General features: G+C 35.4%; 1 protein-coding gene across 2 annotated transcripts in view; it reads right to left on the reverse strand.

Annotated features, from left to right (window-relative positions):
* PCMT1 (protein-L-isoaspartate (D-aspartate) O-methyltransferase) overlaps nt 1-25,526 on the reverse strand; it is a 40,794-nt gene that overhangs the window by 7,951 nt on the left and 7,317 nt on the right. For both annotated transcript variants that reach the window (XM_020986595.2, XM_020986596.2), the window contains exons 3-7: nt 14,930-15,034; nt 13,502-13,533; nt 9,049-9,153; nt 6,037-6,157; nt 3,808-3,893 (exon numbers count right to left, since the gene is read on the reverse strand). In XM_020986595.2, the coding sequence (XP_020842254.1) occupies nt 3,808-3,893; nt 6,037-6,157; nt 9,049-9,153; nt 13,502-13,533; nt 14,930-15,034 (449 nt within the window). The remainder of the gene's footprint in view (nt 1-3,807; nt 3,894-6,036; nt 6,158-9,048; nt 9,154-13,501; nt 13,534-14,929; nt 15,035-25,526) is intronic.

A 25,526-nucleotide genomic window follows, 5' to 3' on the forward strand; every position in this document is an offset into this window, starting at 1 on the left:
CAAGAGAAATACAATTTAAAACAACACCTTACATCTAAAAGATGGAAGTATTTGATGCTGGGGCTGTGGGAAGATAAAACATACTAATAAACTGTTGGCAGACTATTCAATTAGTCTGTTCAGGAAACAGTTTGGAATTATGGAAGAAAAGTTCATTAAACTGTTCATACCCTCTGAACTAGAGACACTCCACTCCTTGTCACAGGAAGTGAGTGACTAAAAGTTCCCAAATATAACAAAATATTCATAGCAATACAATGCTATGCAATAGCAAAAAGAAATAAGTCACACTATGCTCCCATCTGGGGGGAATGGTTGAACAAACTGATATAGTTATGTAATGAAATATTACTGTACTATAAGGAACCATGACAACGAAAACATTAGAAAAATATGAGACTTGCATGAATCAATGCAGGGCAGAGGCAGCAGGACAAAAAGAACAATACACACAATGATTGCAAATAGCAAGAATTTAAGTCAAATATAATGGCAAATGCTGATTCCATTACTTCCCTCACATAGCCACCACTTCTAGTTCAAGCCCTCATCATCTCTCATCAAGCCTACTTCTCATCAACAGCCTCTTCTTCAGTATCCATGCTTCCAGGCTTTCCTCTTTCAAAACCACAATCTACATGTCAAATTATTAATATTCCCAAGACACAGGTCTGACTATGCCTCCAGAGCTTCATCACAACTGTTTCAAATTTATTTTCCATCATCCTCCTTCACACACTATGTTCTAGCCACATAGGTATAGATGCTGTACCCCACTTCCTGTTGCACAGGCTGTCTCCTGAATTTCTGGAATCATTTCCCTCCTCAATTCTACTTCTTGGAATCCCTAATTCTATTCAAGGTTCAGCTCAAGTGCCACCTCCTATTCAAGTACTTTCCCAGTTCCCCAGTTACCATTTCCCTCCTCTAGGCTCCCACATTACTTGGTATATATTTTGTTTTTATGTTATCTGTGCAACCCATGTTGTTTCCCCCAAGCAGAATGTAAGCTCCTTGAGGACAGGGAACATTTTTATTTTACCTTTGGGTCCCCCCCAGCACTTAGCACGGTGCTTTGCACACAGCAGATACTTAACATTTATTGATTTGAGTTGAAAAAATGAAGAGTGATCATCACATAAAAATATGATCTCTCTACAGGCTTTCCCCCTGTTAATCATCTCCTATTTATCCTGTGTATTTATACCTTGTTTAGTTTACTTTGTATACATTTGTCTACATGCTGTTTCCTCCATTAGAGAAAACTCCCTGAAGGCAGGGACTGTCTTTTGACTCTTTGTGTAACCCTATCTGGGGATGTTTATTGACTGATTGATAAAGCAATCACAGGTGTGAATGAACAATAGGAACCAAATGGAAGAAATCTTCTTATACAACTAGACAATTTTTATCACTTCAACACAGTACATTTTGATTCATTCATCAAATACAGTATTTAGTCAGTATTTACTATGAGGCAAGTCATTTTTGAGTAATACATATGAGTAAAACATAGTCCCTTTCCTCAAGGAGCCACACATACATCCAGATAACCTCCCATAAACCCTAAATTTTCTATAATACCACTGATTCTTTCATACTTTCTAAAATCCTCATTTCAAGTGCGTTTTTGCCACCCGACAGAGCATTAGGCCTGGAGTCAGAAAGACCTGAGTTCAAACTGGGCCTCAGACACTTACTCTCTGTGACTCTGGCAAGTCATTTAACCTCTGTTCGCCTCAATTTCTTCAACTATAAAATGGGGATAACAGCACCTACTACCTCCTCCAAGGGTGGTTGTGGAGATCAAATGAGATAATATTTATAAAAAAATGCTCAGTACATACCTGGTGCCTGGCACAGAGTAGGTGCTATATAAATGCATATTCCCTTGCCTTTATTTAACTGCAATTATTATTAAGGGGCACACAAGAAGGCAACAGTCCCTGCCCTCAAGGAGTCTGTAATTTATTGAGGGAGGTGAATAACATGAACACAGAAAACTAAATACAAACTATTTACAAAACAACTGCTGGGGGTTGTCGTTGCTGTTCAGTGGATAGAGTAGCAAGCCTGGAGTCAGGAAGACTCATCTTCCTGAGTTCAAATCTGGCCTCAGACACTTACTAGCTGTGTGACCCTGGGGCAAGTCACTTAACCCTGTTTGCCTCAGTTTCCTCATCTGTAAAATGAACTGGAGAAGGAAATGACAAACCACTCCAGTACCTCTGCCAAGAAAACCCCAAATGGGGTCACGAAGGGTAGGACACAACTGAAACGATGGAACAGCAACTAGAGCCAAGATAGGGACTGCCCCAGCACCCTAAGGAGGTTGTTCTAGGACTATTCATTGGTCCCTTCTCCCTCCCATAAAAAAGTGATTGAGAACTATATATCTAAAATTTCTCCTGGCTGAAAGAGTCCCATGACAAACCACTGAAGACATCTCAAGACCTGTACTACTCAATTTTGGAATTTATATTGACTATCAACAAAACTAAATTTAAAAGGTAATTAGACTAAATAAAGCCTCAGTTATAATGGGGGATAATTTGTGGCGCTGCCTCAGAAGAGGATAAACCCAGGATATTTTTGGCACTTCTCTACAAAATCTAATCAGCTGCTCTTGGAATTCTAAAGTAGTGTTACATTGTTCAAATTCACAGACCCAGAATGTTAGAAATAGAACAAGGTTTACACATCTAATTTAATCCCTTTTGTTTTAGATGAGGAAACTAAGATGCAAAGAGAAATGACTTGCCCAAGATTACTTAGTAGCCAAGTTCATATTCAAATTCAGGTCTCTTGATTCTCAAACTAATGATCTTTCTAGTACACCACACTTAAGTACTAAGACAAATCAATTGCGCATAAAGGAATGGATCATATTATACTAAAGAAATTTTTTCAGTCTTCAAATAACCTGTTGGGTTATCCAGGATTACCTCAAATCATATGTAATTCAAACCTTAGCCACCAGGGTAAAGTACAATTGAGAAATGTGACTATAAGTATTATCAATGTTTATTTAAAGTTATTAAATTAAAAAGTAGCATTTAAACCCCTATTAGAATAAATATTTCCCCCAACCACATCTGATTTACTCCTCCCTCTCCCTTTGGCCTATCCACCCATGAAGGTACAATTCAAGTTCCTCTTCCTCCTCCCTCCCTCCATCAAGTCTCCAGTGACCAGCCCAAAGGAATATTTTTCCTCTGTCTGCCTGTAGCACTTACTGTCCATGGCCCTTAGCTGACACACAAATATTTATTACACATTCATCAAATAAAGAACTAGCCTGGTATGATGGATAGAGCTGGCCTCAAAATCGGGACCACCTAAGGTCAAGATCTACCTCTAAAAAATCCTAGCTGTGTGACCCTTGAAAGTCACTCAACTTCTCAGTGTCCTAGGGCAACTCTCTAAGACTTTAGGTTACAGAATTGCTGACAACAATCTCCGCACAGGAGAAACGCCCTTAGCACTGAAATTACAGGTCTGAACAAAAAAGAAATTCATAGCACTGTTTTAGGGGCTGTAAATACAAAGCCAAAGACAAAACCACAACAGTCTCTGTCCACAAGCATTTTACATTCCCCTGGGGTAAAACAACATATGTAATATAAGTAAAGATTCAAATAAAAATTAAATAAAAATTCAAGAGCTCCTGCGGAACAAAAATTCATCACCTACAGCAAAAGTGTAAGTGATAAACCTCCTTAAGTACAGCTAGCTTGGTCTTCAAGACAGATGATAAACAGGACAATAATCTAATTAAAATAAAAGAAACAAAAACAAAAGACTTACTGCTTGGGGCACAACTGGAGCTGCAGCTCCTACATGAATAGCATCATAGGGAGCTTCTTCAGAGTATCCCAATCTTCCATCACCCACTGGAAGAAAGAACAGTTTCATTTTAAAATCTATACAAAGAAAATAAACTATAACAATAAGCTACATATTCAGTATATGTGGTAGGATCTTTAAACAGATCAAAATTGGGGGTGAGGGGAAGCTCCTTCCCTTATCACAAAACACTGTCTCCTATATTAAAACCAAATATATCAGAAGGAATTTTTGAGTTTCAGTTCAAAGTATCTATATCACCAGACCTTTCTTTCTCATCAAAAACGTTAATAGGAGGTAGCACATGTTGAAAATTAGTTGATCTTAAATTTATTTTAAAATGTATGTTTTGCTGACAAAATAGTAACTAAACTCTCCTATAACTAACAAGTACATATCCATTTTCATCCTCTGCTTTCTCTGCATAATCTGGAACACCATTCAACTTTCTTTATTGCTATCTTCAATGTTATATCTTTGCCCAGTCCCTCCCCCCCCAAAAAAAAAACCAAATGTAACAACCACTATCTCTGAAATGAATACCTATCAATTTAGGCCATGAGTTCCTGTAACATATAGTGAAGTACATTGCTAAACAGACTGAAGGAAGTCTTTTCCTTTTTAATTCTAAAAACCAGGATCTGTCCATCACAGGACATAGTTTAAGACCTTTTCCTGAAAAATCAGCAATGTTTATTTTGGTAACAATGACTAATAAATGCTTGATAATGACTTGCTATCCGTCTTCCCACAGCAAGCCTAATAATCATTAAACAACTTCTGGAATTCTAACTCTTCCCAAAGAAGTCAGAGAAAAATTACTTCCCTACACCCTTGTCATCTCAAGAGGTAATGCCCATGGTAATAGTTTCCAGTTTCTAACCCACTGCTTTACCTTTCCAGCCCCAAATTCAGTTGCTCTATATTTTGATGACTCCACCTTACATTCAGGTTTGTTTGCTATTTTTATCCTATTTGCTTTCTGCTCTGCACACGTGCATCTTGTGTCTCTAGTGTGAAGGGATTGCAAGATCTACATGGTTGCTTTTGTATATCACTATCACGATGCACAGAGAATTAGGTGTTTAGTAAGTATTTTTGAAGATGAATCAGGTATATACATCTAAGGTTTCATGAGTCCGTATTGCTGCATAAATCTAACAATTAAAGATTTCAACAATTAAAAATCTCAAAAAATGACAATCTTGTACTTCTCTTTATAACAATATTTTTTCAATAAAAATATTTTTTTCTAATGATAAGCCATTTGTGTAGAATAATGAAGTTAAAGACACTACACTTCCATTGGCTCCTTGCTCCTAAACAAGTGGTTTCCAATAGTATATTTGTATCCATTCAATAACAAACATTAAGAATATTTCAATTACCAAACAGTACCAGGCATGGGCCAACTAATGCCATTAACTGGCTCCAAGAAAAGTTTAGATACAACATCATGGGAGTCAATTTACATAAATTACATTAAAATAAAACTAAGTGGACAGAGCCAGAACCACTCTTATAAGGGACACAAAACAGGAGCCACAGTCATCCAGGGAAAGAAACCTAACAATGCAACATCACAGGATTTAGAGATGAATGGGACCCAGACAATTGGAATTTAGGATAATGGGTGTAGTTATATGTTAATGATGTTACTGCATTAACAGTGTTCAAGGTTATTCAGAGTATAATGGCAATTATGTTTTTCTTCAGACAAGGGTGGGACAAAAAGACCATATAACCACAGAATCATAGATGGATACAATCAAGGGAAACAATGGCAGATGAATTACTCTGTTTAAATAACAAAACTGGACCTGACTTAGTCTATCCTTAGTCTCTGCTGCCCACTAGCAAAATCGTAGAAATTCCTAATTTTTTTACTCTAGGAAAACACGACCAAAACTATATTGGAAAGACAATTAAAAGACAGTCATTATATAACTTGCCATTAAAACTAAACTGAATGCTTTAAACAAGGGTAAGCAGAATTTTTCCCCTCTCTAAATTTATATACATAAACTTTCCAATCCCAAGTAAGTAGAATTTTTCCTGTCTCTAAACTCATTTACAGAAACTTTCCAATCCCACAGTAAATTTTATTTCAAAATTTCTATTTGCCTTAAATGTTAATAAATTTGGAGTTACAGTAATCATAAAAAATATTTAAGTTTCTCTTATACTTACCAACCAGTTTGACTCGTCCTGAAGACAAAAATGTTGGATCGTCCTTTTTGACGTTACTTATTGAGTCATCTACTAACTCCTTGATGTGATCAATTCCTATGACTTTTCCAGTAGCACCAACCTGAAAAAAATCATTTGGTAACTTATTGTATTTTTGGTTCTCTTGAAATGTGAGTAATGTTATTTCCTTATCTAGAAATTTTCGTTGTTGTGAGAAAAAGTTTTTCTAGGACAAAGAAAAACTTCACAGCATTTTTGTACATATGATTTATCAACTACCTGACTCAACTTCTCTAAGAAATGATGCTTTATTTTTTTTTTAAGCAATGAAATACCTTTGATTAAATCAAAACTTTCAAATGTATAAAGTTATTTTCTTCTATTTCAATTTTGAGTACAACATAAAACGGTGATACTCAAAAAACAACTGCACTGTCCAACATTAAAGTGGCAAATGATTATTTACTTCTACTGGACCTTGCTTCGTGTAAGAATTGAATTTAAATACCGAAATAGTATACAAATAAATTTCAATTACTGAAAGAAAATGCCCAAGCAACCCATTCAGACTGCAAAGCAGAGCAAGTAACATCGAGCCCTTATTCTCCAATCTTCCTGCCTATATTCTACCTTTTCCTTGCCCTCTCCTCCTACTTAACCCATATGCACTCCCCTCTCCTATGGGAGGGAATTTGGACTACCCATTCCTTCCAGACCCTCATGCTTATATCCTTCTTCTTGGTCTAAGTAGACCAAAATCCTCAAAGTAAACACTACTGTAAGAATAGAACAGGACTTCTACTCCATAAATGCTTCCAGTCCAATCTCCACAAATGAGTGAAAAAAAGAACAAGCCATCTGGATGTAAAAAGTAAAGCAAAATCTGTTAAGGTATTTTTCTCCTGTTATTTGGCTTACTGTTAAGGTAGGCTTTGCCCTTATTCCTATTACTACTTTTTTTTTCCCCTTGCTTTTTGGTGAGGCAAGCGGGGTTAAGTGACTTGCCCAGGGTCACACAGCTAGCAAGCATTACGTGTCTGAGGCCAGATTTGAACTCAGGTCCCCCTGATTCCAAGGCTGGAGAGCTCTAACCACTGTCCCATCTAGCTACCCCTATTCCTATTACTTCTACTGCTAGGCAGAGTTTTCAAGAAAATCAACAGGACTAAATATTCTAAAAGTTCCAGTTCTGAAAATTTTAAGAATATGCTATTATTAACAAGTCAAAAAAGGAATAAACTACTGGTCACCACACATTTGACTAAAGAACTTCTTTAAGATATGGTAGCAATTAAGGCTAGAGCCAAGAAGATCCCACAAAGAGGCTTTCTCTTTTATAAATGCTGCCTACGCTCAGATTTTGCTTTTTTGATGGCAGCTAGAGTTGAAAGAGCAAGAGAAAAATATCTGCATGTAGGTTACCTACTTGGCCATAAGAATTCCAATCACCCAGATAATCTTATAACAGTTTTCTATACATATAAAGCACCACTATAAAGTAAATACAGACCATGAAGACTTGCCAAATCCTGCCTGTGATGCACACTGGCTGTGTGACCCAGGGACAAGTCACTTTACCTCTCAAGTCTCTCGCTAATTCTCTCTGACCACGGTAGCAGAGAAGGTGCTGACCTACACTGGCAGAGAAATTCCTTGCCAGGAACTTCCTGGTGATTCCTCACCAACGAAATCACAGTTCCAATCCCTATTAAAGTCATTATTAATGGGTTAACAGAGATAATGTAAACCCAAAATTAAGTTAAGCCCCAAGATCTAGGAAATGAAGGTCAGAAAGACTGAAGTTAAAGACATATTACAGAGGTAAATTAAGGTGCTTTGTTAGATGTCAGTCAATGCAATGCAAATTTAGCTCTAAGTTGGTGACCATGCTGGAATGTTGTGCATAAACAAAATGTTGGTGCCCACCCCTCCAAGAAGTATAGAAAAAGGAAAGTAAGGCTATTATCTGTATTTTCCAGCATTATCCAGAAAAGGGGGTGTCCTGAATGGCCAAAAAATATCCTACTCTGTTTGGCAAGTATATGATTATACATGACCAGAGGAAAGAAAGAGAACTCACAAAGACATAGGAGCTTAATGATAACATTCCTTAAAAACCATACAACCCTTAATTCTATATTCATCAAGCAATGTTCTGATTATGATCTGTATTTCAATGTAAAGTTCTCTACTGAGGAACAGAATGTGTGTCTGGTTGCACACCAGTCTTTCTGGTAGTTATTCAGTGATTACAAATTAACTGGCATTTTGATTTGTAAATTTTTTATAGTGTTGGTTAGTATGAATCCATTGACCTCTGGAAAAATGAGCAAAAGACTGTGGACCAGCAAGGCTAAAAGACCAAACCATCACACCATCAACATACACTATTTTAGCAGGCACTGATCTCAAGGAGAAGACAGCTACCTTCATCTATTACCACTATATTTCTTTTAAAATTTAGGATATATTTTCATGAATTTTTGTACTACTGCCGTCATTAGTGTTTAAGATCTTTGAGGATAAAAAGCATAATCTGTGTAGTTCCCCCACAATACTTCACACATAGTAAAAACTTTCACATATATATAACACATAAAACTTTACAAATGCATATTTTAAATTTAGTTGGATTATAAATCATATGTAGAAAACTGTTAACACATAAATACATTATTGTGGCTCCAGACTTTCACTAGATTCTTATCTGAATGCCAAATCAGAATACAAAGTTGACTGAATTATCAAAGGCTATGTCAACAAAGCACAAAACCCAGAAAAACAGAACCAAGTTAAAAAGGCATGCTGCTATCCAAGGGACAGCCTAAGCTCAGAGTGGATCATCAACAGAAGGTTTACCATCAGCAATGAATATTTCTGGCAAAAAACTTAAGAAACAGTTTCCTGTGGCATTTAAGGACTGTGCTATGCACACTGAGGAATACCAAAATGAAATCACTTAAGTAGCTTTATCATTAAAGTCCAAGGTCAGTACAAAAACAAATCTCTTACCATACGGGCAAAGCACGCAGTAAGGATCCCACTTCCAGAGCCAACATCAAGAGCTTTGGCTCCATCATGCAACTGATCAAACAGAAGTTCTAGAGCATATGCATGCTAACAAAGAAAAACGGAGAAAATGCTGAAATGTAATTACAATTCATTTTATTTATTTTTTCCTCACAGTTCTAAATATATCACTCATATAGGTTTCAAATAAAATTAGTCAATTTTCTTATTAAGATAATAATAGGGGGCAGCTAGGTGGTACAGTGGATAGAAGCACCGGCCCTGAAGTCAGGAGGACCTGAGTTCAAAGCCGGCCTCAGACCAAACACTTGACACTTAGTAGCTGTGTGGCCCTGGGCAAGTCACTTAACCCCTATTGCCTAAAAAAGAACAAAACAAAACAAAAACAAAAACAAAAAAAAGATAATAATAGAATGTATTTCTTTTTTAAATACATTTTCAGGTTTTCTTACTGTATTTTGTTTTTACATTATAAAACATCCTGAGACTACTCTCATTTTGTGGGAGGTCTCTTATAACATGTAAAAAAGTTAAATAAAACTAATAATACAGTGACCACATCTGAAAGTTCATGTGACATTTCACTTCTGTAGCCTATGCCCATCTCTTTATTTTTAAAAATTATTTTTTTAATTAATGGAAATCTTTTCTTGCCCTTCCATCCCCAATGCCATTGAAAAGAAAAAGAAAATAAGCAAATTTCTTACAGTAAATATCCAGCTAAGCAAAACAAATTCCACCAAAAGTTCTATACAAAAATATGTCTCATCCCAAATTCAGCACTTCTCTATGATAGCTTATTTCATCATCAATCCTCTACAATCGTGAATGGTCATTGCATTGATCACAATTTTTATAGCTTTCAAAGTTGTTTGACTTCACAGTGTTGTTATATAAATTATTCTTCTGGTTCAGCTCATTTAATTCTTCATTAATTTATTAAAGACCTCAAAATTGTTTATTTGTATAATATTGATGTTATATTTCTCAACTTTGTACTAAGTATATAATCTTCATTCAGTTATTTTGAAAACAAAGGGATTGGGTCACTTCAGTTCTGTGGTTTGTATAGTACTTCTAAAATATGTGCATGAAGTAAATATATACATATCACATATAAATATATATAGAGAGAATGCAATTACTGTATTGGTTATAAATTGTTCACATGAAAAGCACTTTCTTCATGTGAAAATTTGTGACTAGAAACATTGTAGAAGTTTTCAGTAAACTATTAAAGATTTATTATTTAAGGGAAAATGGAGTCAAGTCAACAAGGATTTTACTAAGTGCTTATCATGTGTCACACACAATGCTAAGCACTGAATTTAAAAGAAAGATAAAAACATGATCCTTGCCCCTGAGGAGCTCATATTCTAATGGGGAAAACAACATGTAAACAACTAAGTACACACAAGAGATACAGAGTAAATGGAAGGCAGTCTGAAAAGGGAAGGCATTAGCACCTAGGAAGACCTGGAAAAACATCCTACAACAGATGGAGTTTTTATTGAAATCAGAAAAACTAAGAGGCAGAGGTGAGGGGACAGAGCATTCTAAGAATGGGGGTCAGCCAGTAAAAAAATCAAGGAAATGGGAGATGGATTATTATATCCAAAGAGCTGCAATTAGACCAGCTGTGGAGAGTAAAGTGTAAGAAGCCTAGAAATGTAGGAAGAGATCAGGTTACAAAGGGCTTAGAATGACAAAGGAACTTATATTTGATCTTGTGGGTAATAGGAAGCTACTAAAACTCCATAAGCAGGGAAATGACACCTTAGAAAAAAAAATCACCTTAATACCAAGTACAGAAAATGGTCTGGAGTAAGAAGAGACACAAGGCAGGGAGACCAGTTTAGAAGGCTACCACAACAGTTCAGATATGAAGCCTGAACTAGGACTGTGGCTGTGTGACTGGAGAGGAGAGCTAGATGACAGAACTGATGAGATTAACTACTAGACATGTGGGGGAGAGTAACGAGATGAGAAGGACACAGAACATAAGCCTAAGACAGCAGTTTCTTTGACAGTAATGGAGACATTCAGAAGAAGAAAAGGTTTAGGGGAAAAGATAATGAGTTCTGTTTTGGAAATGGTGAATTTGGGACATCCAAATTTGAAATGTACAGAAAGCCATTGATGATGTGAGACTGGAGCTTAGGAGAGGGATTAAGTTTAGATACAGAGATTGGGATTTATCTGCAGAGAGGATAAATGAGACAGTATGGAGTGAAAAGAAAAGAGGACCTAGGACAGAGCCTTGGAGATCAACCACAATCAGCAGATGTGACATATATGAAGAGGCAGCCAAAAAAAAAAAAAGGCTACGAAGTAACAGTGAGACAGTATGGAGTGAAAAGAAAAGAGGACCTAGGACAGAGCCTTGGAGATCAACCACAATCAGCAGATGTGACATATATGAAGAGGCAGCCAAAAAAAAAAAAGGCTATGAAGTAACAGTGAGACAAATAAGAAGAAAACCAGAAGACAGCAGTATCGGGAAAGTCTGCAGAGGAAAGAGTATCCAGGAAGAGATGGTAATCAATAATACCAAAAACTGTAGAGAGGTTAAGGATGAGGAATGAGAAAAAGTCATTAGATTTATCAATAAGAGACCACAGATAACTTTGGAGAGGGCTATTTTAGTTGAATGATGGAGTCAGAAGCCAGACTGCTGAGGGTCTAGAAGTGAAAAGAAAGCAAGTGGAGGCACCACTTGTGGGCAGCTTTCTCAAGCAGTATAGCCATGAAAAAGAGAAAAGATATAGGATTACAGATAATGAGAACGATAGCATCTAAGGATGTTTAAGGATGGGGGAGATATATTCAGGAGTTCTGCATCCTGACCTCCCCTGTTTCCTCAAAAGTATTTGCTCACTGTTATTTATATAAGATTAGTATCTATTCAATTAACAAAAATCTAATACACCTAAGCTGCAGCCAAAACTGCCATGAACAAAAACCTGTAGACACCATTCTTCTTAAAACTTTAGAGACATTAATGATGGCCCATGTCCATAATTTTCTTTTTTGTTTTGTTCTTCATAATTTTCAGTAAGCACAAAAGAATATGTGTGGTGACATGTCTTAAATGATAGAAATCTAGCCTCAAAGTCAGGAAGCCTTGGGTCACAAGTGAGTCTTATGACCTTGGGCAGCAAGTCATTAAGTTGCAGAGAAGGTGCTGATCTGGGGGGGGGGGGGGGCGTGCAGTGTCCTTACCCAGGAGTTTCCTATAAATAACAAAATTACAGGTCTAGTACCTTTCCTATATCTATAAAAGAGCATAAAATAATTTCAGTTTCAATTAAACCTTAGATTTCTCATTTTCAATATATTTGATAAATTTTGTGTTCATGATAGGTATTTATACCACTACTGGATGAATGGCGTATCTTAACTAATCACATATTTAGGTTCGTTGTGTCTGTGTTTTGAAATGACATTTAGGCATACTGCCTGAGAATCACATAACAAGAAAATCAATGAAGTTCAATTAACAGATTCTAAGTGACAAAATGCCACAAAAAAAAAAGTGGGCTTTACAAGTAGGGACACTTTATTAGTTAATGATGCTACAAAAATTCAGAGGTACTGGGTTTTTAAAATACAACTGAAGAATATTAGAAGGCACGGAAATGAAAGAAAAATTACATCTTGCTTTACTGAGACCTCAAAATCACAGGGCTATATTTAAAACTATGATAAAAAACAGGATTATACTAAAATACTTCCAAAAGAAACCTTAAGAAATTCTCTCTTTTAATAAGAATAATAAACATATGCCAAAATTTTAAATTTATTTTAAAACAATTCAGGGCAAAATAATAGTGCTAGCAGGTAATTAATTTTTTTCCATTAACAGATCACTCAATAAACACAAATAATTAAAAAGAGATCATAGGTACCCTTATCCAGTAGGGTGGTAGGGTCCAAGAGCTAGACACTAAGTCTTTCCCTAAGGAAAGATTACAACTCTCCCATGCTGAAAAGCATGCATTTCTGGGCATTTACTTTTATATACTTCTTGAGTTCCTTAGCTAACTTTTAAATTTTGCCAATATTCCTACTTCTTGTCTTTAAACATAAGTGAAGAGTATCTGTACTTTATCTTTAAATTGAGGTACCTTTCCAACCTAAAATGTTAGTAGACACAGACACACATACACACACACCCCCGAGTATCTCTAAACAATAAATTATGTAACTTTTTGCATAAGAGCTAAAACCAAACATTCTAATAATGTTTTTTAATAAATAGTAATGTGATACTATTTAATGTTGTAACAATAAGAAATAAGTATAATTTTCACATAACCAAATGACAAAATAAAAATTTAAAAAGCTATTCTCCTCAAATCACTTTTAGCAAAAACACTAAAAACAGTAAAATTTAAGCTGGCTCATCTGCAAAGATGATCAAATTTAAACTTACCATGTGTGGAGCACTGATTGTTGCTTGGAAACCTGTAAAACAAGGAGAAAACTACTAATTTTATGTTTAATTACAAAAACAACAGCTTAAGCCAGGAATTTGTTTTGCTTGGCTATCCATTTTTGTTACAAAGGTTTTGGTTTTTTCTTTTCAGTGAGGGAGACGGAAGGAAAACAAATTTTTGTTAATTGGAAAAAAATTAATTTAATTTAAAAAAATGAAGATAATGGCTTGCTCATAGAATTATTTTAGTTTCTGCAAATCACCACTTTAATCGTATTTCCGTCCTTGAGAAAGAAATTTTAACAACTTACTTTGTACTGCTCCAGAGTACACTTTTCAAAAATTAACATTAGACAATATACATAATAATTAGTTACCATACCATTTCTGAGACAAATGAAAACAATTCCACTATTCTAAAAACTTGTATCAGTTTCTGCAAAGCAAAAGAGATCGTTTTTTTAGCTTACTTTCCTCTCAAAGTTATAAATACTGATTTAAATGACTACAAATCACTGACCAATTTTTCCAAAATCAATTCGCTACTTCATATTCCATTTTTATGGCTAAACACACCTATAGAAGAAAAAATAATTTTAGAGAGAAAGAAATTTAAGCAGCTTAAGTTACATTACCTCAAAATGCTATAATACTATTTTTAATTTGCCAAAGTATAGCCTGCCTAGTTCTCTGTCTTATCAACTTACACAGTCCAGTTCTCATCGCGATTGCATTCTTTCAGTTGTTTCCTCCACAACTTATTTACCTGCTTCCTCCTCTGAAGCAGTTTTCACTGAGCTGTGGTAGCAGGTGCCTTCGGGGTTCAGAAGCTCCCCAGAATCTTCTCTGCGGAGTGTTACAGTGCTTCATAAGGATTGAAAGCATGGCAGTTGGTGGACAGAATCCCAAGAAACTTCTAAGCCTCAAAGGCGCCCACTGCCAAGGCTCAGCAGTTCAGCAAAAACCTGCTTCAGAGAAGGAGGTAGGTAAGGAATTTTCTAAAAACAAACACAAGCAAAAAAACTCAGAGTAAGTGAAGCAGAGAGGAGGATAAGAACTCTTGTTATTCTTAGGTCTTCTAAATATTTACTATCAAAAAAATTAAACAGTGGCATATAAAAGAACTGTAAGTGACGATGATTAATGACCCTACATTAGTAAATATTCAACGAAAAGTACAAGTTTTCAACATGCAAAATCCCAATATCTTCAAGTTTTTAAAAATAAGTTTTTAAATGTTAGTCTATAAGCAAAGAAAAATTTCAAATAGTTTGGCTAATGGGACCTGATTAGGAACAAAATTCAAACTACAAAGGCAACACTGGGATGAGTCACAGAGTCCTTAAAGATTCTTTTCACCTGGAAAAACTATCATATAAGAATAAACGACTAAAGAACAAAATTTTCTCACAGTCCAAAGCTTACCTATTGATTGTGGAGAATCCATGTAGGGATTACATTTTGCATAATGAGCACGGTCTGTGGCCAGCATTACTTCAAAAACTTTCTCTGACTTGATTATTCCATTTTCTGAAATAATATTTTACAATGAAATATGAAAAATTTATGTATATAAAATTCCTTTCGCTCAGTTTTAAAGCAAAAGTAGTTTTTCACCAGCATTATGGAAAAAAAGCACAGGTTATCTAACTAAATTATAATATACTTAATAACATATCTAACTTAAAAAATAATTTAAAATTTAACGAAGTTGACTTCTTTTAAAATGTGTAAGACATAAATCTCATGTAACCAGAGTGACAGATGAAACCATAATGGATGTGGAGCCAAAAGAAATGGGTTCAAATTTTGGTTATTCTCTGTTGCCTCAAATTCTTCATATAGAAACGAAGGGTTTATACTAATACAATCTCTAAGTCCTTTCTCTACATCCTGTTCCCCACACTTTAACAAGCAATAACTTCTCATTTCTATATTTATTACATAAAGAGCTTTATGAATACACACAAGTTTAATTTTTATACTGGAGATGGAATGAGAATTAAGGAGGAAAAGACCACAAATGAATAAACATTTGTTTTTGAAATCAAGCAGAGAAGTAACAATCTAATCAACAGAAAATTCTATCTCATAATAAAAGGGTCTAAATTTTTTTCATCTACTTTTTAGGAAAAAATAATTCAATATAGATTAGCAAATACAAAGTAATTAGAGGAAATAGTACTAACACCAGGGAGGATATCAGGAAAGACTTCAGGTGGGAAGTGACACCTGAGCAGAGTCTCAAAGAAAGACAGGGATTTGAAGGGGCAAGGTAAGAAGGGAGTGCACTCCAGGCACAGAGAACAAGACTTTGCAAAAGCACACAAATAGTCTGGTTTGGCTGAACCCTAAGAGGGCATGAAGTAGACTAATATAAAATAAGGCCAAAAAAAAAAGTGGGAGTCAGATTGTTGGAGGGCTTTGAATTCCAGGTTGAAAAGTTTATCTTACCCTACAGGAAAAAAGAAACCATTGAACATTTTTGAGTAGGGGAGTAACAAAGTCAAAACACTATATCTTGGAAATATTAATTTGGTGGCTATGAAGAGGATGGATTGGAAAGGAGACTAGAATCAGGGAAAGTACTTGATTGTAATCATCCAAACAAGAAAAGGGCTGAGGGCTTGAAATATGGTAGAGGCTATAGGAGCAAAGAGGAGATGTGGATATATGACATCAACCAATCAACATATATTAAGTGCCTACCACATGCCAGGCACTGTGCTGAGGAGGTAAAGTCGACTTGGCAAGCTATTCGATATGGGAGACTGGGAGATGAGGAAGAGAGATGAGTCAAGAATGTTTCAAGTAAGGTGGGTTTAGAAAGGAGAGCTCCTTTGGACATATTTCATTTGAGATGCCTATGATACATCTAGTAGAAGGCATCCAAAAAGCAGTTCACAAAATGGGACTAGAGTTCAGGAAAACATTTTGGCTGGACACCTAGATCTGAGAAACATCTGCAGAGAGCGAACAATTGAACCTACAGGCACTGATATTACTAAAGCAAGATGGTCTAGAGGAAAAAGAGAAGAGAGTTGAGGACAGAGCCCTGGAGGATACCCACGGTGAATGAGTGTTAAATGGAGGAAGACAGCATAAAAAACTGAAAAGGAGCAGTAAGACAGGTAGAAGGAGAACAAAACGAGAAGAGTGTCTTGAAAATCTAGAAAAGGGATCAAGTATACAAGAGAACAGGGTAATAGGTATTGTAAAAGGCTGCAAAGAAATCAAGGATTAGGACTGATGAAAAAAATCATTAGATTTTGGCAATTAAGAGATCTCTGGTAACTTTGGAAAAAGCAAAGTAACCATATTTTAGACCTCTTTTCATTTCCAGAACTTATCAGTACCTTAAACATAAGAACTTAATGTTTGATAGTGATGATGATGGTTACTCTGAAAAAAAGTAATGGAGGAATATTTTAGTAGTTTTGACAAAGAGAAGCACTGAGGGCCTTTCAAAAAGGGAAACTGGCATATATGATAATTCTGGAAAAGGATAAAAGAAGAAACATATGAGTCCTGATGAGTTTGGCCTGATCATGCATGTAGGAAAGAGCAAGCGGATGAAGAACGTCTATTACCCAGGTAACAACACGCGTTTGTCCCTGTACAGCTTTTCTATCAGTATGTATCTGGGTTAAAATACAAAGAGACAGCAAGTTAAGCCAACAACTGAACAGGAATAGAAAAGCAGGCCTTTAAGAAAATGTAAAACTCCAATAATGACCCTAAGCATTTCTGGGAAATAGGGGCCCATCTTTTTAATGCTAACATTCTACTCATATTGCTGTACAACAGCAGGATATAGATATAAGAATCTCTGAAGAACTGAAAATCAAGAGCAAGAGAAAGTATGTGTGAGCAGGTGATAATACATAACCAATGAGGAACTCTGAAACAGTAAAATATCAGGGAAATGTACAATAAGAAGATAAGATGGCCTAGTTACACGGTGAGACATGACAGGTAGACAGCCAAAGTGATCCTAGGTATCTTACACTGGATACTGATAAGGAAATTAGTGCATTGAAAGATGCCTCCTGTTGTAAAAAGTTATGGAAGGATATGGACAAGAGTTTAACAGGATAAGCAGAAATGGATGGATTGCAATCTGCATTTTTAGAGGAAACAAAATTATTGTAGTAATAATTCCACGTGAGGAACTTTTGCTCGGCTAGAGCAGAAAATCCAAATTGGGGAACAAAGAGATGAAAGTAAGGTAGATTACATGGCAAATTGATAGAAAAAGGAGGTAACTACCAAGACAGGCACAAAGTCTGAATTTTTTACAGAAATAAAGGAAGACTTTCGTCAAAAGAGTTCAATATTTGTGGCTGAGTCGTGCACATGTAATAAAAATGGTATGATATTGTAAGAATATTTTATGTAACTAAAAAAGGAAGCAACGAAATTTCATTTGAGGTAATAAAAAGGCTAGGAGCTCAAAGGAAATAATTTGAAAAGGCATAATAAAAAAGGAGGCGTGTGGTACTACCAGACCTCAAACCACATTATATAATAGTAACCATATTAAAACTATTAAGTGCTGGTTAAAAAATAGAAACCTAGATCAGTGGAACAGACTTAGATAAGCAAGAATCTGACAAAATTAAGAGCACTAGCCTAGTTTTTTTTTTTATAAAGCCAAGTACATAAAGTGCTAGGGGAAGGTCTCCCTAATTGACAAGAACTGCTAAGAAAACTAGCAGTTGGAGTCTGACATAAATTAGGTTTAGAAAATGAATGATTTAGTATAGAAATGCTACAAATCACTAAAAACAAGAGAAATGAACATCAAAACAAGGTTTCACTTCACACCCAGCAAAGTGGTAGAGATGACCAAAGACAGAAATAGTTTATGGTGGAGTTTGTGAAAAGATAGGCACACTAATAGTAAATTTAGCTCTTGTAAACTTGGCCAACCATTCTGGGAAAAAAAAAATTGGATTTAGACAAAGAAAATAATTAAAATGCTCATATAGCCTTTGACCCAGAGATTCCACTATTAGATATTTATATATTTACTCCAAAAAGTTCAATGACCCCAAAAAAAAAAAGGACCCCATATTACCAAAATGTTTGTAATAGCAAGTCAATTAGGGACTGACTGAATAAGTTGCAGCTTAGAAATGACTGAATATTATTACCATGCTGTAAGAAATAAATATAAAGAACAAAGAAGCATAGGAAGACACATGAAATGATGCAAAGTAAACAAAACTAGGAAAAACAGTATACACAACAATAACAAATGTAAAGAACACAACAATCAAAAATAAATTCTGCAAAACTACAATTTTCAAGTTTGGTCTCAAAGAAGAAATATGAGAAGGCACTTCCCCTCCTCTGCAGCAATGAGAGTGCAGCACTGCATAGAACAAACATAAGGCTTTTCTGTTATATTGGTCAGTTTTGCTGAACTCTTTTTTTCTTCTTTTAATTCTTGGTTATAAGAAACGGCTCTCTGGCAAGGGAAGGAAAAAGGAATACACTGAGAAATGTAGGCAATATAAAAAGAAAAATGTTATTTTTAAAAGAAGGAAATTACAGTAATGCCTTCATCTTACACCATATACTACAATAAGCTTCCAAATGGACACAAGACCTGAACATAAAAGGCCATTTTCATTAAAAAAAAAATTAAAGGAGAACAAAAGTGCCCCCTACAACTAAGTCTAGCAAGAAAATTTTTAACTAAACAAGAGATACAGGTCATCATAAAACAAAATAGACAATTTCAATTACATAAAATGTAAAGGCTTTTGCACAAGAAAAATCAGTGCAAATAGAAGAAACTGACACAATGAAATCTTTACAACAAACATCACTGATAAAAGTCTAACTTCCAAGATATAAAGGAAATTATTACAAATAAATAATACTAACAACCACTACCCACAGATAAATGGACAAAGACTAGAAAGTTTTCAAAAGAATTGCAATTTATAAATAATCACATGAAAACATGCTCCAAATCACTACAAGAGAAAAGCAAATTACAACTTCTGTGTCTTCATGTCACTCCCCTCAAACTGGTAATATGAAAACAAATGGCTACATATGAAGACAAGCACAAACTGCATTATCGATGGAACTATGCACCGGTCCAACAATGCTGGATAATAATTTGGAATTATGCAAAAAACATGACTAAAGTGTTCATTCAATTTGATCTGGCAATTTCACTACTGAGTATTAATGATACCACTAGATTAAAGACGGAAACAAATTTCTAGTACATACCAAAATATTTATAACAGCATTTTTGTGGCAGCTTATAACTGGAAACAAAAAGGGTACTCATGGATCAGTGAATACTATCGCGCATTAAGTCACAACCAATATAAGGAATTCAGGGAACTATAATAAGATTTTTATGAATATAGAGTGACATAAACAAAATCAGAACAACTTACACAAGGACTATAAAAGCATAAATTAAAATATCACTAAAAAGGAAGTGAAACTCTGAATAAATGAAATATCAATAATGGTCCCAGACAACCAATGGGAAACACACTTCCCTTCCTCCCAAAGACAAATGTAAAAAGGAAGAGGCATCAGTAAAACTTATTAAAAAAACAACAACAACAATAAACACCATTCTGCGCGAGAGAGCCACCTGAACATAAGCAGACAGGCCCAGTTCTCACATACTTCTAATTCCAGCAAAAACCTTAAAATAGAACCAGACCAAATAATGATCAATAAATCAATAAATCCAATGACAAACTATAGTAAGTGACTCCTCTACCTCATAAAAACTCTGTCAAAAGCCTACAGGCAATAGGAAAGGGGAACCTGCCAGAAAAGCCAGCCGTCAGAGACAACAAGAGTGGAAGGTTCTCATGAGAAAGCCCCAGAGAAACCCACAACATGGACCTTAGAAGCCAGCAAAAGCAACAGCAACCAGTTCGAGTCCAGCAGCGTGCAGACCAGGGGATCTCAGCAGAGGTTTTCAGGTCTTAAGACACCAGAGAAAACTGAAAATTCAGAACTTTGCACCTAAAAGACGGGGAGAATGGAGGAAACACCTTAAAACCTAAGAGTACTCTTAGAAAAGACACACTTAGAAGGTAGAGATCAGTGCTAGACAGTGATGCAGGTTGAGGCCAAAAAAGGCCTAGCCACCCCACAGAGCATGAAGTCCTGTTGCAAATTTATAATTCAATCAGTAAGGTGAAAAATATGAGTAGATACAAGCCACAAATTACCATAAATACACAAAAAATCCAAATCAGAGACATGCAAAAACTCCAGTTCAGAAGGAGAGTAATAACAGAATGATCACAAAGACTCAAAGGGAAAAATGGATTTTTCACAAGTACTATATGAATACCTGAAAAAAAAAATGAAACAAGATGGAATAAAATGAAACAAGATGGGGTATGGAATTGGAAGTAGAAAAGTTAGCTTAGAATAGAAAGTGTTATATTTTGCTCAAAAAAAGGATTCCTTAAAAATCAGAATCGATCAAAAAGAAATCAATGATTCCATAAGAAATAAGAAAATAAAATCACAAGATTGAAAAAAATAGAAAATATAAGGTTATCTACCAAAAACAAATTACCAGAAAAAATAAGTCATAATTTAATATTCATTGGACTCCCTGAAAACTATAATCCAAAAAGAGTCTAGACACTATGTTTCAAGAATTCATCGATGAAAACATCCCAGATTTATTAAAACCAGAGGGCAAAGTGAAATTAAAAAGAAGCCAATGATCATTTACTGAAAGAAACCCCTAAAGCAAAAAGTCCTAGAAGTGTCATAGCCAGAATCCAGAAGTTAAAGGTCAAAGAAAAAATACCTTAAGCAATTAATTCAATAAACATTTATTAGACACTTACTATGTGTCAGGTACTGCTAAGCTCTGGGGATACAAAAACAGGCAAGAAATAGTCCCTGCCCTCAAAGAGCTTAAGATCAGCCAGAAAAAGTACAAAGTCAAGAATAATTCAAAAAGGAAAAAAAACAGATTTTTAATGGAATACAGGATTTTCAAAAATTCCTAATAAAAAGACCATCTCTCAAATCCAGGCATTTTTCATTGTCTCCATTGCCTGGAACACCCTTCTTCCTCATTTCTGCCTCCTGTCTTTCTTAACTTCCTTCAAGTTCTTGATAAAATTTCACCTTCCACAGGAAGCCTTCCCCTATCCCTCTTAATTCTAGTGCTTTCCCTCTTTTGATTACTTCCAATTTATCCTGTTTGTATTCTTCTCCCTCACTGGACTTAGCTCTTTGGTATCAGGGGCTGTCTTTTACCTTTTTTGTTATCTTCTTGGCTTAACGCAGTATCTGGAAATAGAAGGTCCTTAATAGATACTCACTGACTGACTGATAGGGTTGAGTAAAAATTCTGAAATCCAAACACAAGAATCAAGATAAAGCCACGAAAAAGCAATGTAAATAAGCAAATAGAAGGTAATGTACAACAATGAAGTGCTAACATTCCAAATGGACCTTTAATGAGAAAGATGGCTTTAATGCATTCCTATGAAAAATACAGAGTACAGCAGAAATCTAGAAAGGAAAATCTATGAGTAATTGGGTCTATACAATTATGACATTCTAATTTGGAAAGGAAGAAATAAGCATCTTTTCAGAAACAATGTCTTTGGTAGCTGAATAAGAAAAACAGAGGTCCTGGTGGTAGACTGGTTCTACTCTGAGGGTTTTAACAAGAAAAAGAAGAGGAAAGGTAAAATAAATGCACTAGTATAGAAATAAGAATGAAGGGAAAGAAACTTGTTATTTTGAATACTAGAGATTCATGAGAAGAGTATACAAAAATATGGAGGAAGGGATGATGGAACAAAACATCAGATGAACTTTACTCTTAGCTGAGACAGATGAAGGAGAGCTCAAAACTTGCAGAACATGCGTGTGTATGTGCGCGCGTGCGCTTGTGTGTATACACACAATTGTCGTGTGCACACAGTTTGGTGCAGAAAAATACTCAACAGTCTACAAAAATAAAAGAGAGAAACAAAAGAAACCTGGGAAGACTTGAATGAACTAATACAGAATAAAGACAGCAAAACCAGAAGAACAATTTATAAAATAACATCAATGTAAAAACAAACAACAGTGTAAGGCTTAAGAATTATGATGAACACAATGACCAACCATGAGTCCTGAAGACCAATTGAAAAAAAAAAAACCATGCTACCCACAGCTCCTGATGGGCGGGGGGGGGGGGGGGAAGAATAATAGACAGAGAAAGACATATTATTGGACATGGTCAATGAAGGATTTTTCTTAACTGTGTATATTTGTACAAGGATTTGGGTTTTTTTTTCCTTTTGATCAACTCTTCAGAAGTTGAAATTTGTTTTCATTGTTACTCTTCTCTCCCATACCGCCACTCACCTATTTCCCTATAGAGTTTAAAAAAATTTTTTTCCTCAATTAACAAAGATTTATTTTCTTTCCTCACCTCTTCCACCTTGAAAAAAGAAAGAACTTTCAATGGGGTCAGAGAAAGAGTTGATAGTGGATCACTTACCTTCTCTCTCACCACCACCTTCTTTCTAAAGGTGGGAAGAGGAAGGCAAAGCGGTGCTGAGAATAAATAACAGAAACAGCTTTTAGCACCAGGGCTTTTCCAAACAAGACACACAGGAAACATTCAAATACATAAGAACAAGACTCATAATAAAGAGTTTAAGAGACATGAATAGGTAAGTTCTCAAATGGATGAAAACCAAGCAATGAACAACCAAACGGGAAAAAAAAAGTTCCAAATCACAAGGAGAAATGTAAATTAAAATGACTCTGTGCTTCCTTCCACCTCATACCTATCAGACTGACAAAACTGACAAAAAATAAAAAATAACAAATGTTGGAGGGACTCTGGGGAAAACAGGTACAATAATGCACTGCTAATGGAACTGTGAAGTTACATAGCCATTCTACAGCGCAATTTGCAACTAAGCTCCCCTTGCCAAAGTCACTAAATTTCATCTTTTGACTCAATGATACCCCATGACTAGGCTTTTACATCCCCCTTCCTCAAAAAGATCACAGGAAAAGGACACATTGATTAAAACATACACACACACACACACAAATTTGTAGCACTGATTTGCTAAAAAACCTATGGAAAGTCTTGAATCAAATGCTTCCGTACTCAAATTCAATTTTTAAAAATCAAAATCTAGATTTCATCTCAAAAATAAAATAAAATAAGGATCAATCAGTTTGATTAGACACGAGTTACATATCTGTTTCTTATAGCAAATAAACCACATACATAAAGTGCTTTTTAAGCTTTAAGGCATTATTTTATACGTTGCTATTATTATTATACCAAAGTCTAGATGTTTATATTAAAGTGGATAGTATAATAATAAATTACATATATTCCCAGAAGCCTGCATTTAACTGCCTCTCTGAAACTTCAACCCAATTAGATCCTAGTAGTCTTCTCTAGGTACAGTACATGTACCACAACAGAGTACAAGAAGCTTGTCAACAGAGTATCAGAAATATTTGGTAAACAACTACATTAGCCTATTCCAAATATTCCAAAAGTAGTACTATTGGTGGGGAAAAAAACAGTATATCCTAAATAAAAATTAATCTCTTATTTAATGTGTAGATGAATGGTAAACTTTAAATTTCACCTCCTTTCATACAGGATAGTAGGTATGGAAAGGTTTATTCAAAGCCAAAGGTTAAAAGGAATGACAAAGGTTAGGCAACTTTGCTTTAGAGCAAAGAACAACAAATCTAATCCTTCTTCCACATGAGTTATTTTCAATTAATCTGAAAGGCAGATTGATACGCTGGATCCCAGGTCTTCTCCAGGTTCAATATGTCCAGCTCCTTCAATGGATCTTCCTATGGCACTGTCTCAAGCCTCTTTACCACCCTGATCACCCTCATTCTCTACATCAATGTCCTTCCCAAAAATACTGTGCCTAAAACTGAACACAAATATTCCCCATACTCTCTTGACAAGCTTTTTGTACCCTGATGTGGTGCATGTACTCTAGGTACGATAAGCTGAATGGCTGAAGTTGTCCTTACTGGTCTCATCCAACAAGATTTGGTCCATTGTTCTACATTGTTATATTTAGATCCTTACTGTATCCAATGTATTAGCTACCATTCCCAACTTTGCATTGTGAAAATGTGACAAATAAGCCATCTATGTCATTATCCAAGTCACTGACAACAAAATATGTTAAAGAGCACAGGACCAGGGAGAGTTCCCTAGGGCACTCCAAGAGACCTTTCCAAGTTGACACAGAACCATTTATATCTGTTACTCCAGTCATTCAATCAATGTTGAAATCACCTAACTATACCTATCATCTGGCCCACTTCTCTTCATTTTGTATACAAGAATAATATGACGGATTTCATCAAATACTTTGCTAAAAACCAACTAACCTACCAAAGCACTCTTCTCTAGTCGCTCTATAAATAAATCACTTTTTTAAAAAAAGGATATGAGTGGGTTATAAGTTACTTTTCCCTGTCATATAATGCCACCTCATAATTCCAAACCAGTGATCTTTTCTATGTCAATATAAATGTAGGGTTTTTTTTCCTCCTTATTGTTATTTAAATGTTCCGTTGCTTACGTGCACAAAATTTTCTAATAAGATATTTTTGTATTTCAAGGAAATTAAGTGAAAAAACTCGAACGAGCACCATTCAGAGTGCAGAGGAGTATGGTAGGTACACTATGTGCTAGCCTCATAAAAGTCATTAAACCTCTGAGCCTCAATTTCCTTATCTATGAAATAAAGGTTGTATGTTCTATAATCTCATAGGTTGTTGTAAGGATAAAATAGGAATGTAAATAAGGCACTTTACTAATATTAAAATATTATACAAATATAAGCTGTTATGATGCTGCCAGAAACTTGGCAGCTAAGTGGCACAGCAAATAGTACTAGGCCTGGAGTCAAAAAGATCAGATTTCAGACTTGGTCACTTACTAAATGCAGGACCTTGGGGGCAAGTCACTTTAACAGCAACTACCTCCCAGGGCTGC

Source organism: Phascolarctos cinereus, unplaced genomic scaffold (genome assembly GCF_003287225.1).
Source record: "Phascolarctos cinereus isolate Bilbo 61053 unplaced genomic scaffold, phaCin_HiC Scaffold_5;HRSCAF=322, whole genome shotgun sequence".
NCBI classification, from domain to species: Eukaryota; Metazoa; Chordata; class Mammalia; order Diprotodontia; family Phascolarctidae; genus Phascolarctos; species Phascolarctos cinereus.